Source organism: Pteropus alecto, unplaced genomic scaffold (assembly GCF_000325575.1).
Source record: "Pteropus alecto unplaced genomic scaffold, ASM32557v1 scaffold87, whole genome shotgun sequence".
Taxonomy (NCBI): Eukaryota; Metazoa; Chordata; class Mammalia; order Chiroptera; family Pteropodidae; genus Pteropus; species Pteropus alecto.
In genome coordinates, this window is record NW_006443225.1 from 3,193,026 (window position 1) to 3,205,495 (window position 12,470).

Below are 12,470 nucleotides of genomic sequence, written 5' to 3' on the forward strand. Positions count from 1 at the left end.
ATAAATATATATATATTTCCATAGCCTGGTTTTTATGGAATTCTTCAGCAATTCAGCTGGAAGCAGCTTATTAGCCCAGATGCCTTCATTAAATGTTTTACAGTTTCTCTCATGTGACATGTTTTCAAATGACTTAGTATTCTAGAAACATATTATTGTTATCGAGCCCTTCAGCCTGCCCTCTCCTCCACTGCTCCCCATTACCCTACGGGTATAACATATGTCAAAGTCACATATCATTGTCGAAACTAATAAGTCACTATTGACCTTAAAAAGAAGTGGAAACAAAGAATGAATAAATTGTACATGATGTTTCTGGATAGATAAATTAATATTGTAATTTTATATGAAAACTCGAAATGTGTGAAATTATTAACAGCTTTAAGAATTTAGTGATAAATACATATAATATATTTAAAACACATTACATAAATAGGTACAGATGTAGAACTACATATTACATAAATATGATTAGTAGAAAATAAGATGTTATAAGGAATTGGAGTCACAAATAATTTTTCTGTTATAGACTTTCAAAGGTCTCATGAAAAGGATTTGACTTTTTCTGGATCCATACACCAGATTTACATGCTTTAAAACCCGTTTTTTTGTTTGTTTGTTTGTTTGTTTGTTTTAAATAGCATTTGAAGATACTCTTTATTCAGAAAAGCAGAGGAAAATAGTACACACCATTTTTCCTTTTAAAAGTAAGGGAGGTTAAAAATTAAGTTAGAAAGCAGAAGTAGTAAACATATTTGAAATCTCTTCATTCCCATATTTTGGTTCGTGCCTTCTGTGGTCACAGATGCGCTTGTTTCACCAGCCGGTTAGTCTGGCCTTATTCCATAGCGACAGATAACACTCAGCTCCGGCCAGATGTGCCAAAAATGCCCACCCTGGGTTGATTACAGAGGAGTTCTGATGAGAGGGTAAGGCTGAACTGGTGCAAATTCAACAACACTCTAAGGAAAAGACATTCTAAAGAAAAAGAGGGAAGGTAGATGACTTGCATATGTGTGTTTTGGTCTTACAAAAAGTGTATTAAAACATTTGCAAATTAAGGGCTCTGTTATGTGAAAGTCAGCTTCCTGCTTCAAAACGATTTAATTAGTTTCTCACCTTCAAATGATTTCTTCTAAGTCGTTTTGAGTTGATCATATATCCTAAGTATGTAAATCTAAATGATTTAAAAAATCAGCGTAAAACTTTTTGAAATAATTGAAGGGATAATATGGACCTATGATTTTCTGATAGCAGAAAATATAGTAATTCTCATCCCTTCCATAATTGGAGATTTTATGGGCTAACTTTCATCAGAAATTTAAATTTCAGTACAAGCTATTTTGGTCCCATTTCATTAAATCATTTTAATCAAAGAGAAAAGTTACATGATTTGTGAGTATAGGTCTCTGACAGTGCCTTCCTTACAAGGATCCAAGGGATCTTATACATCATCCTCATGGTCACTGAGAGAAAAAAGAATTCAATTTAAAAGGTAATTGAGGTGGCCTTTTGTGTCACCAGACTCTTCCTGATAATTCACCTCCAACTAAAATAACAGAGGATGCCATCTGTCCTCATGACAGAATCAGGATCAGCCATAGGAAGCCTGGATGGGTTAGGACTTGTTCTCAGAGTCCTGACTACAGTTTTTTAAGCAAGTCTGCGAAACGTGGAGATCAGCAGTCGCTGATCCCCAGGGCTCCAGGCCCCCTCCATCTTTGCTCTGCTGACCCCGGTTTCCATGGTTGCTGAGACACAGCCTTCACTTGAAAAGCAAGTCAAAAGGAGGAGTTGCCCCCAAACCCCATACAACCTTTTTGTTCACAGATACACTCCCTCCCTCCACGTGTCTAGAATGCTGGGCAAATTGCCTTCCGAATAATATTAGGGTTCTGTTACCAAAAAAGAGGGGGAAATTGATCGGGTAAGCATTGCACGGCCCCTGCCCTGAGCCCTGTCATTTCCTGCCACCACAGGCAAATGGCTGCTTTTAGATGGAAGAGTTTGTGGGTTGGGACATAGCTCTACAGAATTTTTCCTCTTTTTTTCTGGCTTAGTAAATTAGCAACTCTAAGCCTCATTTGCTACTGTTAGAAAAATGATATAACACACACCATAAATGTGAATGAAAAAAACTAAACAAAAAATTTTTTTCTAACAAATATTCTCTCCTAGGTTACAGATTCTCAGCTTTTACCAGGACAGAGGTTTCAAACTAAAGGTATGTTTTCATAGCAAGATGGTGGCTTCTTTTCTTTACTGTTAGAGAATCTAACAAAAGTAGTTTTCCTGGGTGTTTTAATTTATTTTCTTATTGTGGAAAAATACACATAACATGAAATTTATCATTTTAACCATTTTTAAGTGTACAGTTCAAGGGCATTAAGTACATTCACATTTGTTGTGTAGTCATCACCACCATCCATCCCCAGAACTTCTTCATCAATCCAAACTGAAGCTCTGTTGCCATTAAACACTCCCACCTCTGCTCCTCCCGGGGCCTGGCAGCCACCACTCTGCTTTCTGTCGCTATGAGTTTGATCCTCTATGTACCTCATATGAGTGGAATCATACAACATTTGTCCTTTTGTGACTGGCTAATTTCACCCGGCATAATTTCTTCAATGTTTATCTATATCGTAGCCAGTGTCAGAATCTACTTCCTTTTTAAGGCTGAATAATATTCTCTTGTATGTATAGACCACATTTTGTTTTTCCCTTCATTTGTCACTGGACATGTGTTTCCTCCTTTTAGCTATTATGAATAATGCTGCTATGAACATGGGTGTTTCATTTCTTAACCAGAGAGTTGGAATTACAGTTGTAGGCCTGTATTTGAGATGACAAGTACTGCTTACAGTGTGTACTTGTCACAGCTTGTACTTACTGTAGACTTTCTAGGCCCTGAGCCCTCTAGGAAGGAAACACATGCTGTCATCCCAGTGGCCCTTCTCAGTGCCATCTCCTCCTTTGTGCCCAGCGAGGGCTTGTTTCAGTGTTTCTGCTGAGGGATCTTACAGCTCCCTGCTTGGTTCTCCTTCTTTAGATCCAGAGGAGCAAGGAGACATTGTGGTGGCCTTGTACCCCTATGATGGCATCCACCCGGATGACCTGTCTTTCAGGAAAGGAGAGAAGATGAAAGTCCTGGAGGAGTAAGTGCATACAGGTGCTCCGCGCCTGCAGCCCTTTACCCAGGCTGCTGGGTCCCATAGACCACCCCGCAGACCACCCCACAGACCACCCCGCAGACTACCCCGCAGACCGTCCCGCAGACCATCCTGCTCGTTCTGCTCCCAGCAGCATGGCAGTAGCAACGACCCGTCTTGGGGGCCTGAGGCCTCCCAGCCTCCTTGCAGTAGCCCAGATGGGGGTGGAGGCATAAGGCCAAAGGAATCTTCCTCTGAAGTCTGCCTATGAATACTCTGCAGGAAGTTTCCCTTCGAAGACAGACACCATTTCTTTTTTATCCATCTGTGCCACTTTAAGAAGTTTGGATGTGTGTGTGAAATTTGCCTGTTATTTTAATGCCATTTTTATTTAGTTATATTACTCAAGTTCAGAGTGAGTTTATGGGTCCAAATGGTTTGTTTGGTTTATAAGGGCGCTGTGCCTGAGCAGCGGTCATCTTGGAAAAGCCTCTACTTAGCAATGTGGACTTCTGTGAAGACACTCGGACACCATCTATTCCTTGACCCCCGTCCATGCTGACTTACAGACCTGTAACCTATTCAGCCTACAGGAGTTCAGAACAGTATTGAGAATAAGGAACTCCAAGAGTCTTCATTCTCGCCTGCTTTTCCTGCTAATCTTGCACACCCTGTCGCCCTGGCTTGCCAACCAGAGTTAGAGGAGGGACACCTCAGTTAAGGTGTTAAGTGGTTCAAAGCAGTTATCACTTACTGATTGAACATGAGCTTGGGCCTAATTCCTGGCCCTGCCTCTTATAGCTGTGTGACCTTGACAAATCACTTTAGTATTATACCTTAGTATAGCAGTGCTTCCCTTATAAAATGGGAATGACGGTGCCTCTGTCATGTATTGATGTGAAGATTACGTGTGTGCACGTGTGTGTGGATAAATATAGTGGAGGCATATAGTTAGTGCCAGTTGTAGTTGTCCTTTGTGTCTTGGAGACAAGGATCCCACCTGCATGTGAGAATTCGAAGGGGAACATAACTGAAGCTCATAGGGACTCATCCATTCCTCCCTCGTTCACTGCCCCAGCCTCCTCCTTGGCATAAAGCCAAGGACAAGAAGGACGAGACCTACCTGCTTGGAATCATTTTATGATTTTCTACTTCTTTTTTTCATAGCGTCCATCTTGATATTTGGAAACTAAATGTTTTAACCAAAGAGCTTACAGCATAGGAACTATGGCTCATTATTCCCTTGACTTCTATTCCTATAAGAATCCTAAAGCATATCCTGGGGGAAATTAGAAACATTTTGCAGAATGAGAACCATTTTCACCAACTCGTGTCTGTGCAGCACTGGGCACAGTGACCCGCACTTCAGTTGAGAGGCTGTTTTTCTTTACTTCAGTCTTTAAACATATTTTTATTTCAGCAAGAGGAGTGAATTTTCCCACTGGATTCTGAGGTTCCGGGCATCTTTCCCACCCTCTCTTGCCCCCCAAAACAAATACCTGCAGACAGCTGCTATTGTAGATTTTGAGTCATTGGACACAAACAGTTTTGCTGTGTGTTTCTGTTCCAGGCACGGAGAATGGTGGAAAGCTAAATCCCTCTCAACGAAGAGAGAAGGCTTCATCCCCAGCAATTACGTAGCCAAAGTCAACACCTTGGAGACGGAAGAGTGAGTCCTTACGTGTTGTCATCTTCCATGGTTCTGTTTGTCGCAGTGGGTTTCTTGTTTACTCTTTACCTTTTTCCCTTCCCTGAAGCATAACACCATGCACTGTTAAAATGTCTTCTCAGGTGGTTTTTCAAGGATATAACCAGGAAAGATGCAGAAAGGCAGCTTCTGGCACCAGGGAACAGTGCTGGAGCATTTCTTATCAGAGAAAGTGAAACATTAAAAGGTAAGTGGCTTAAGGCTTCTTATAAAATGCTATTTAAGAAATCATTCTTAGAGACTATTCTAGAATTCTTTTCAAAAAGAATATATTATTTTCTGGTAGTGAAAGTTTTATAGTTTGATAACAAATAACAAACCAAAATCATTAGTTTGCTACTAAAAGTAACAGAAAGCAGACAAATTATAGCCATTTCTCATCACACATTATATTTACGGAGTCCCTTACATTTTTATTTAGAGTAAATCTTAAAATTTTAAGAGCAAGAAAATCAAAATAACTTTAATTCAGTGAAATATTTTAAAAACTATCAAAAAAATAAGGAAAATGGCTTGGTAAATTTCACAGCAAAGAAAATGCTAGCTTCTTTTAGCAAGCGACATTTTATAGGACTTTTAAAACTATGTACTGGATACATACTTAATTTATGTTTTGCATACTTTTATGGCAAAATGTATACTACGGTATTGTATAGTGCAGATCTTATTTATAAGACGTAGGTCTAATCTTTGCTTGTACTTTCCCCCCACAGGAAGCTACTCTCTGTCTGTCAGAGATTATGACCCTGTGCATGGCGATGTCATTAAGCACTACAAAATTAGAAGTCTGGACAATGGAGGTTATTACATCTCTCCGAGAATCACTTTTCCTTGCATCAGTGACATGATTAAGCATTATCAAAGTAAGTAAAATCTGAAGATTGGACAAGGCAAAATATGTTTATTATGGAAATATATGGTGTCAAACACTTTTATATTAAAATTTTTTATGCATCATATTTCTTTTGGACAAAGGTGGAGGATCATCTTCTATAATTGATTCTGAATTATCTATAATTAAATATACATTCAAAGTCAGAGTTGATCTTTGTGAATAATTATTCCAGTCCTGCGCACCTGGCTCCTGCTGTTTGACAGTTGATGTTTCAGAATTATAAAGAGAAAACTGAATAGTATTTTCACATAGTGCATATTTTTGCAACACCAAAATATTTAGAAGTGGCAAGTCATTGGTCCTACATCACCAATGCCACTTTCCAGCCCTGTCAAGCTGAACTCGTGACCAGCTTTGGGTTCATTCCCGGCGTGATTGAAGGCAGTCGTGGGCGGCTGTTATTACTGCTTATTTCTACAACCTGCTCGAAGGGAACACATATTATAGGTTTGGTCAGGGCTCAAAATATGGAGAGAACAAGGTACCCCAGATTTTGTGGAATCCTCCTCCTTCTCTGTCATCCCCATTCACTTATTCATTTGGCATGTGTGTGAGTGCTCGCCATACCCTGGCCCTGTTTGGGGGCTGGGGCTCCTCTGGTGACATGACCAAGTCCCTGCCACTCTGCCCTGAGCTTACGTGGGCTCAGCAATCTGAAATAACGTTTTAAGTGTGACAGCCTGTCAGCCTTTATCTGTTTATGTTATTTTTGTTTGTTCGTTTTACTAGATTAACAGTACTACTGCATAAAATCAAGTATGTTTTAAATTGTTTTCCATTTAAGAGCTTCAAAAGTCATAACTGTAAAAAAGATACCCTCGTAAGCATTTTAGGTTCGTAAGTATGGCAAGCTGGAAAAAAAGACTAATAGTAAAAAAAGACTAATAGTTGAAACCTCTCTAGAGATACTGGTAAAATATAAAGTGTGACATTTTTAACCTTCGTTTTCTATTTCAAATCAGAGCAGTCAGATGGCTTGTGCAGAAGACTGGAGAAGGCATGCATTAGTCCCAAACCACAGAAGCCATGGGACAAAGATGCCTGGGAGATCTCACGGGAGTCCATTAAGTTGGTGAAGAGGCTTGGCGCTGGACAGTTTGGAGAAGTCTGGATGGGTGAGTGTGTCGCTCTGGAGCCAGAGTCCACTCTGGCGGTGACAGCTGGGAAAATAAGGGCTCGAGCCAATTTCTACCAATTTTCTCAGCCAAACACTAAATGGTGTCAGAAGCATCATTTTTTTTTTTTCTGTTTTTCTCTGTCTCCTTGGCACCGAGAACTGGCCTGAAAAATTATTTGACTAGACTATTCCTCTTCCTTGTGACTTGGTAATTCTTTTTTAAGGCAGAAGGCAGCGGGTATTTATCCTGATTGTCCTGTCTACTCTTTTATGATTCTTTCATCACCAGAGTCTCTGGACACACATTTTAAGTATCTTCTGTCTCAGGGCAAGTCCTTGCGCATGGGCTTCAGGAAGCCTCACATTTATTATAATTTCTCACCAAGAAAGCTTCATTAATGAACCATTCCTTAATATTAAGTACTTCTCAGGCTGGCAGAATCATAGCAGTGGCTTTCTCCAGGGAATTTCTTTAGGCCCTCTGTCTTTTCTAAAATTTGTGTGGTGAATGTGAATTTCTTTTGTGATAAGAATACCCCCTTCTTCCTTAAAGCATTATATATTCTTCATGGTTCTCATTGAAAACTCACTTACTTCTGGAAAGGATGACATATTAGGTCGTGCACATCTTACCGGATCACTCTTACTGTGCCAGCTTTGTGTACGTGAAAGCAAACATGATTTCTAAAGGAAAAAAAGGGGTGGACGGCTTTTAAAAACTGCCCAGCCCCAGCCAAACAGAAACGAAAGCCTCTTCTGGCCTGCTGCAGCCATGTGGTCATTTTACTTCCTCATCCAGGGGTCTGGGAGGGAGAGGTTTTCCTCTAGAACCTTGGCCCCCGAGATCCCAGCTTTGCCCACTTTTTCCTGATGATCCTAATTTAGCTAGAATGTCTTTTAAATGTGGCCGATATTCACCCAGCATGTAATTAATTCTTACTGTGCTGTTTAAGTCTTTAAGAACATATTTACAGAATTCAGGTAAATTATAATTACACACCTCGCATCTTTCATTTGGTTGCCACATTTCCGAACCGGTGGGCAGCGCGCATAAGGCACTTTTTCCATTCCGGTCAGCAGATTCTTGGGCGTGAGCGCTCGCTCGCTCTAGGTGTGGCCTCGCATTCACTCTGTTGCCTAAATCATAATATTATCCTCCTCCTTTCTCTGTCTGCTCTTTTCTTTTCTATTGGGGTAAAATTCATGTACTATAAAATCAATCATTTTAAAATGAACAATTCAGTGACATTGACTACATTCAAATTGTCGTGCAACCACCACCTCTGTCTGGTCCCAAAATGTTTTCAGCAGCCCCTAACGGAAACAGTGTACCCCTTAACAGCCCGCCCCGTCCCCTCCTCCTCCAGCCCCTGGCAGCCACCTTTCTGCCTTCCGTCCCTGCACATTTGACTGTTCTGAGTACCTCGTATAAGTGGAATTGTGTAGTGTCAGTCCTTTTCACTTAGCATAGTGTCTTCACAGTTCGTCCATGTCATACCGTGTCTGTCTTGGAACTTCATTCTGATTTAAGGCCGAATGACATTTCATTGTGTGAATAACATTTCATTATGCCACAGTTTGTTTATCCGTTTTTGTGTTGGCGAATGTTCGGGCTGTTTCCACCTTTTGGCTATTATGAGTAACGCTGCTATGAACAGTCACGTACGATTTACTGTGTGGACAAATGTTTTCATTTCTCTGGGGTATATACATTCTTTTAGGAGTGAAATTGCTGGGCCATATGATAATTCTACATTTAACTTTTTTGAGGAACCATCCAGCTTGTTTAAAAAAAAAAAATGTTGCCTTCTTTTCTTTCCCCACTGAGGTATTTGTATTTACTTCTTAATACTTTCCCGCCCCCCCCCCAAATCCGCAGAATGGGGGCAGAAATCGTATAATAAACATTGAATATCCTTCACCTAGATTCACCAATTAATATTTTGCTACATTTTCTTTATCTTTTTTATATATTACACGCACACACATGTATATTTTATTGTTGTTGTTGAACCACACGAGAGTAAGTTGCAGACATGATGTCGCTTCACCCCTAAATATTTAAGCATGTGTCTCCTCAGAGCACGGCCGTTATCTTACACAATACAGTGATTACATTCAGGAAACTTAACATTTTGATACATACTATTATTTAATATAGAGTCTGTATTCGAATTTCCCCAATTGTCCCAATAATGTCCTTGTAGCTATCTGGGATCGCGTATTTGCTTTTAGTTGACATAGCTTTAGTCTTCTTTACTCTGGAGCAGTCCTTCAGCCCATCTTCATTTTTTATGACACCGACGTTTGGTACAACACAGGTCAGTTGTTTTGTAAAATACCCTCATTTGGGTTTTTGGGTTTTTTTTTTAATGTTTACTCTGATTTGGCTTGGGTTATGCCCTCGTGCATGAATAATGCTAAGTGATGCTGTGTCCTCAGTGCGTCTGTCAGGAGGCACAGAATATTAGTTGGTGACTTTTTTTTTTTAATTTTAAGGAGGTTCTCCATCGTAAATGTTACTTTTTAATTCCCTTTTATAATGAAATAAAAACTGTGAGGAGAGTTTTTAAGATTGTGTAACTATCCTGTGCTCCAAAAGAACTTCCCTCAAGTGGTTTCAGCATTATTTGCTCATTTTGAATTCTCTTCCCTCTTAGAAGCCATAACTTCTCTAAAAAGCTGCAGCCCGTCCCTGCCCTCCCACACTCCCCTGACCATGCCTCCTCCAACGCCACTGGCTCGCTTCGGCAAGCAGGAACCGTGCCTTCTCTCCCGGGCCTCCCCTACCCAGTCTTCTCTCTTCATCGAGAGTATTGGCAGGAAAATATGTGTTCACAATTATATTTAATTGCCCTGTAGGTCTCTGAGTCCCAAGGAATGCGCCTTCCTCTTGGTATTTACCTTGACTTTGAGTGGAGAGGAGATGATAAGAAGTAGAGGAGTAGGAGAGAAAAGAATGTCTCAGCCATACAGCATCCAACACCCCCTTCTAAGTACATTTTCGTCGATTATCTCTTGTGCTCATCGCGGTGTCACTGTCAGATAAGAATTATTGTCATCATTTGATAAATGAGGACATTGAGAACCAGAGAAACAGCTTACCCAAAGTCATTCGAGGCAGTGAGGAAGCTGGCTGCTCTAGACCTGGACTTGCTTACTAAGCTCTCTACAAGTTAATTTGACTCCCTACCCCAGTTTCCTGGTAAAATGGGCAGACAACTCTCACCAGCTGCAGAAAGGAAGAATGGAATTATGTAGCTGAAGTCTTTCCTATAGAGTCTGTCTCTGTGCACTCTATTTTTATTATTTCCATTTTACTGTGTTTGACTAGAGGCTCTGGAAGCTATATTTCAATAGACTTTCCCTAATTTTAATCATGAATGCAAACTATAAACAATCCAGTTAGACCTTCCTGTGGATATTTGCCCCAAAGGAATTACTTATATGTCATGAAGAGAAAAGTAGAGGGAACTTAACTGGGTGTACTTGTCTGCTTTAAAACAGTAGCCCTGCGTATGAAGTGATGGTTTGGAGTTGTGTGCCGAACTCTTTCTGCTCAGCTGTGAAACCATGATAAAGGCATCGAATTGCATGCTCTTTGCACCCAAGAGACGAGAGATAAGATCTGCTGGTCTGGGGAGTTATCACTTTGAGGGGGAAGAGATTGTGTTCTCTTAAAATTTGCTTGAGGGCTACTAGCAAGTAGAATGGTAACCTCTTTACCAGCTGCATGATGGTGGTGCTCACAGGTGCCATTTGCCAGCCAACTCGTCCATGCCGAAACACTGATGAGCTGGTGCTAAGTTAAGAGCAAGGTAGCAGCTGAGGCGTGCTCGGGCGTGGGGAAGACACGACTGAATAGATCTGCTCACAGCACAGGTCGGTCATGAGTAGCTAAAGCCTGTGCTGAAATTGTCACCTGGAGCTCCAGCACACTGATTCTTTCTGGGATTGGAAAACTTCTTTGCTTCCAGTTTTAGATACACCAGTCCTCCTGCCCATTTCTCACTCTTTGGCTTTCACCTGGCCACGTGGTAAAGGTTCACACTGATTTTAGGACTTTTATTTAGCATGTACCCAGGTGGTGCCTGGGAGAAGCTGAGATTTAGAAGAGAGGAGAATGGGGCATTAGAAAATACGTAATCGTTTTCTCCAGAATGTTACTTTTTATTTAAACTGTTTGAAAGAGGGCAAACATCTTATGAAAATTTATTATTTGAATAGATTTGCTAATAACTTTCTGCGTGTGTGGTAAATACACATAATATAAAATTTACCATCTTAATCTTGTGGAACTGGGACTTTGTATACTCTTTTGGCAACAGCTCCCCTTCCTCCCATTTCCCCAGCCCCTGTCAACCTCCATTCTACATTCCCATCAGCAGTGCGTAAAGGTTCCAGTTTTTCCACATCCTCACCAACACTTGTTATTTTCTGGTGGGTTTGTTTTTGTTTTTGTTTTATAATATGAGTGTGAGGTGGTGTCTCATTGTGGTTTTGATTTGCATTTCCTTAATGATTAGTGATGCTGAACATCTTTTCATGTGTTTATTGCCCATCTGTGCATATTCTTTGCAGAAATGTCTATTCAAGTCCATTGCTCATTTTTTAATTGGGCTACTTGTTTGATTTGCTAATAATGTTTTAAAAGAGAGAGGCAGCAGAGCCTTGTCTAAAATGGGGTTATAATAGAATCCAGCTTGTAGGAATGGTGTAAGGATCGAATGAGATGGTGCAAGTAAGCATTCGGCCCAGTCAACAGCATTCAGGGAATCCTTGTTATTACTAAATATTTCATTTTATTATAAATAAAGTATGGTAACATTAGAGCAAAGGTCATGAAACAGAGGGGAGAAATTACCCAGGATTTCCTCACTCAATGCAAGTTGTTTCTTGTTTTTTTAAATTAATCTTTTTATTTCGAAATATAAATTCAGACACAATTATAAGAAATAATATAGAAATATAAACACATGTCCACACACACACTTTTACATGAATGTTCATAGTAGCATTATTCATCATAGCCAAATAGAGTAAACAACCTAAATGTCCATCAATTGATGAATCTATAAACAAAATATGGTATAGCCACGCAACAGAATATTATTCAGCAAAAAAAAATAAGTAAAGTACTGACACATGCCACAGCATGGACAACCCTTGAAAACACTATGTTAAATGAAAGAAGCTGGACACATATTATAAGGACTACATATTATATGATTACATTTATATAAAATGTCCAGAATAGGTAAATCGATAGAGCTAAAGTAGATGAGTGAACGCCTCAGGTATGAAGGATGAGAGAGTGATTGTTAATAGGTGGGTGTGAGATTTCTTTTGGGGGTGATGAAAATGTTCCAATAATTGATTGTAGTGATGCTTCCATGACTCCGAATATACAAAAACCAATGAAATGTATACTTTAAATGAGTATATGGTATAGTATTAGAATTATATTTTTAAAAAGCTATCATATATATATATATACACATATGTGTGTGTGTGTGTGTGTGTAAAACAATACAAACAGATCCCATGTAACCTTTCCCCTGTTTACCCCAACATCTTGCAAAACTATAATACAATATCACT

The 12,470-nt window shown here is 39.9% G+C and overlaps 1 protein-coding gene across 6 annotated transcripts in view; it reads left to right on the top strand.

The window, feature by feature from the left end:
* LYN (LYN proto-oncogene, Src family tyrosine kinase) overlaps positions 1-12,470 on the top strand; it is a 110,619-nt gene that overhangs the window by 51,117 nt on the left and 47,032 nt on the right. For all 6 annotated transcript variants that reach the window (XM_006923971.3, XM_006923972.3, XM_025041134.1 and 3 more), the window contains exons 3-8: positions 2,179-2,224; positions 3,050-3,155; positions 4,720-4,818; positions 4,941-5,044; positions 5,571-5,720; positions 6,715-6,867. In XM_006923971.3, the coding sequence (XP_006924033.1) occupies positions 2,179-2,224; positions 3,050-3,155; positions 4,720-4,818; positions 4,941-5,044; positions 5,571-5,720; positions 6,715-6,867 (658 nt within the window). The remainder of the gene's footprint in view (positions 1-2,178; positions 2,225-3,049; positions 3,156-4,719; positions 4,819-4,940; positions 5,045-5,570; positions 5,721-6,714; positions 6,868-12,470) is intronic.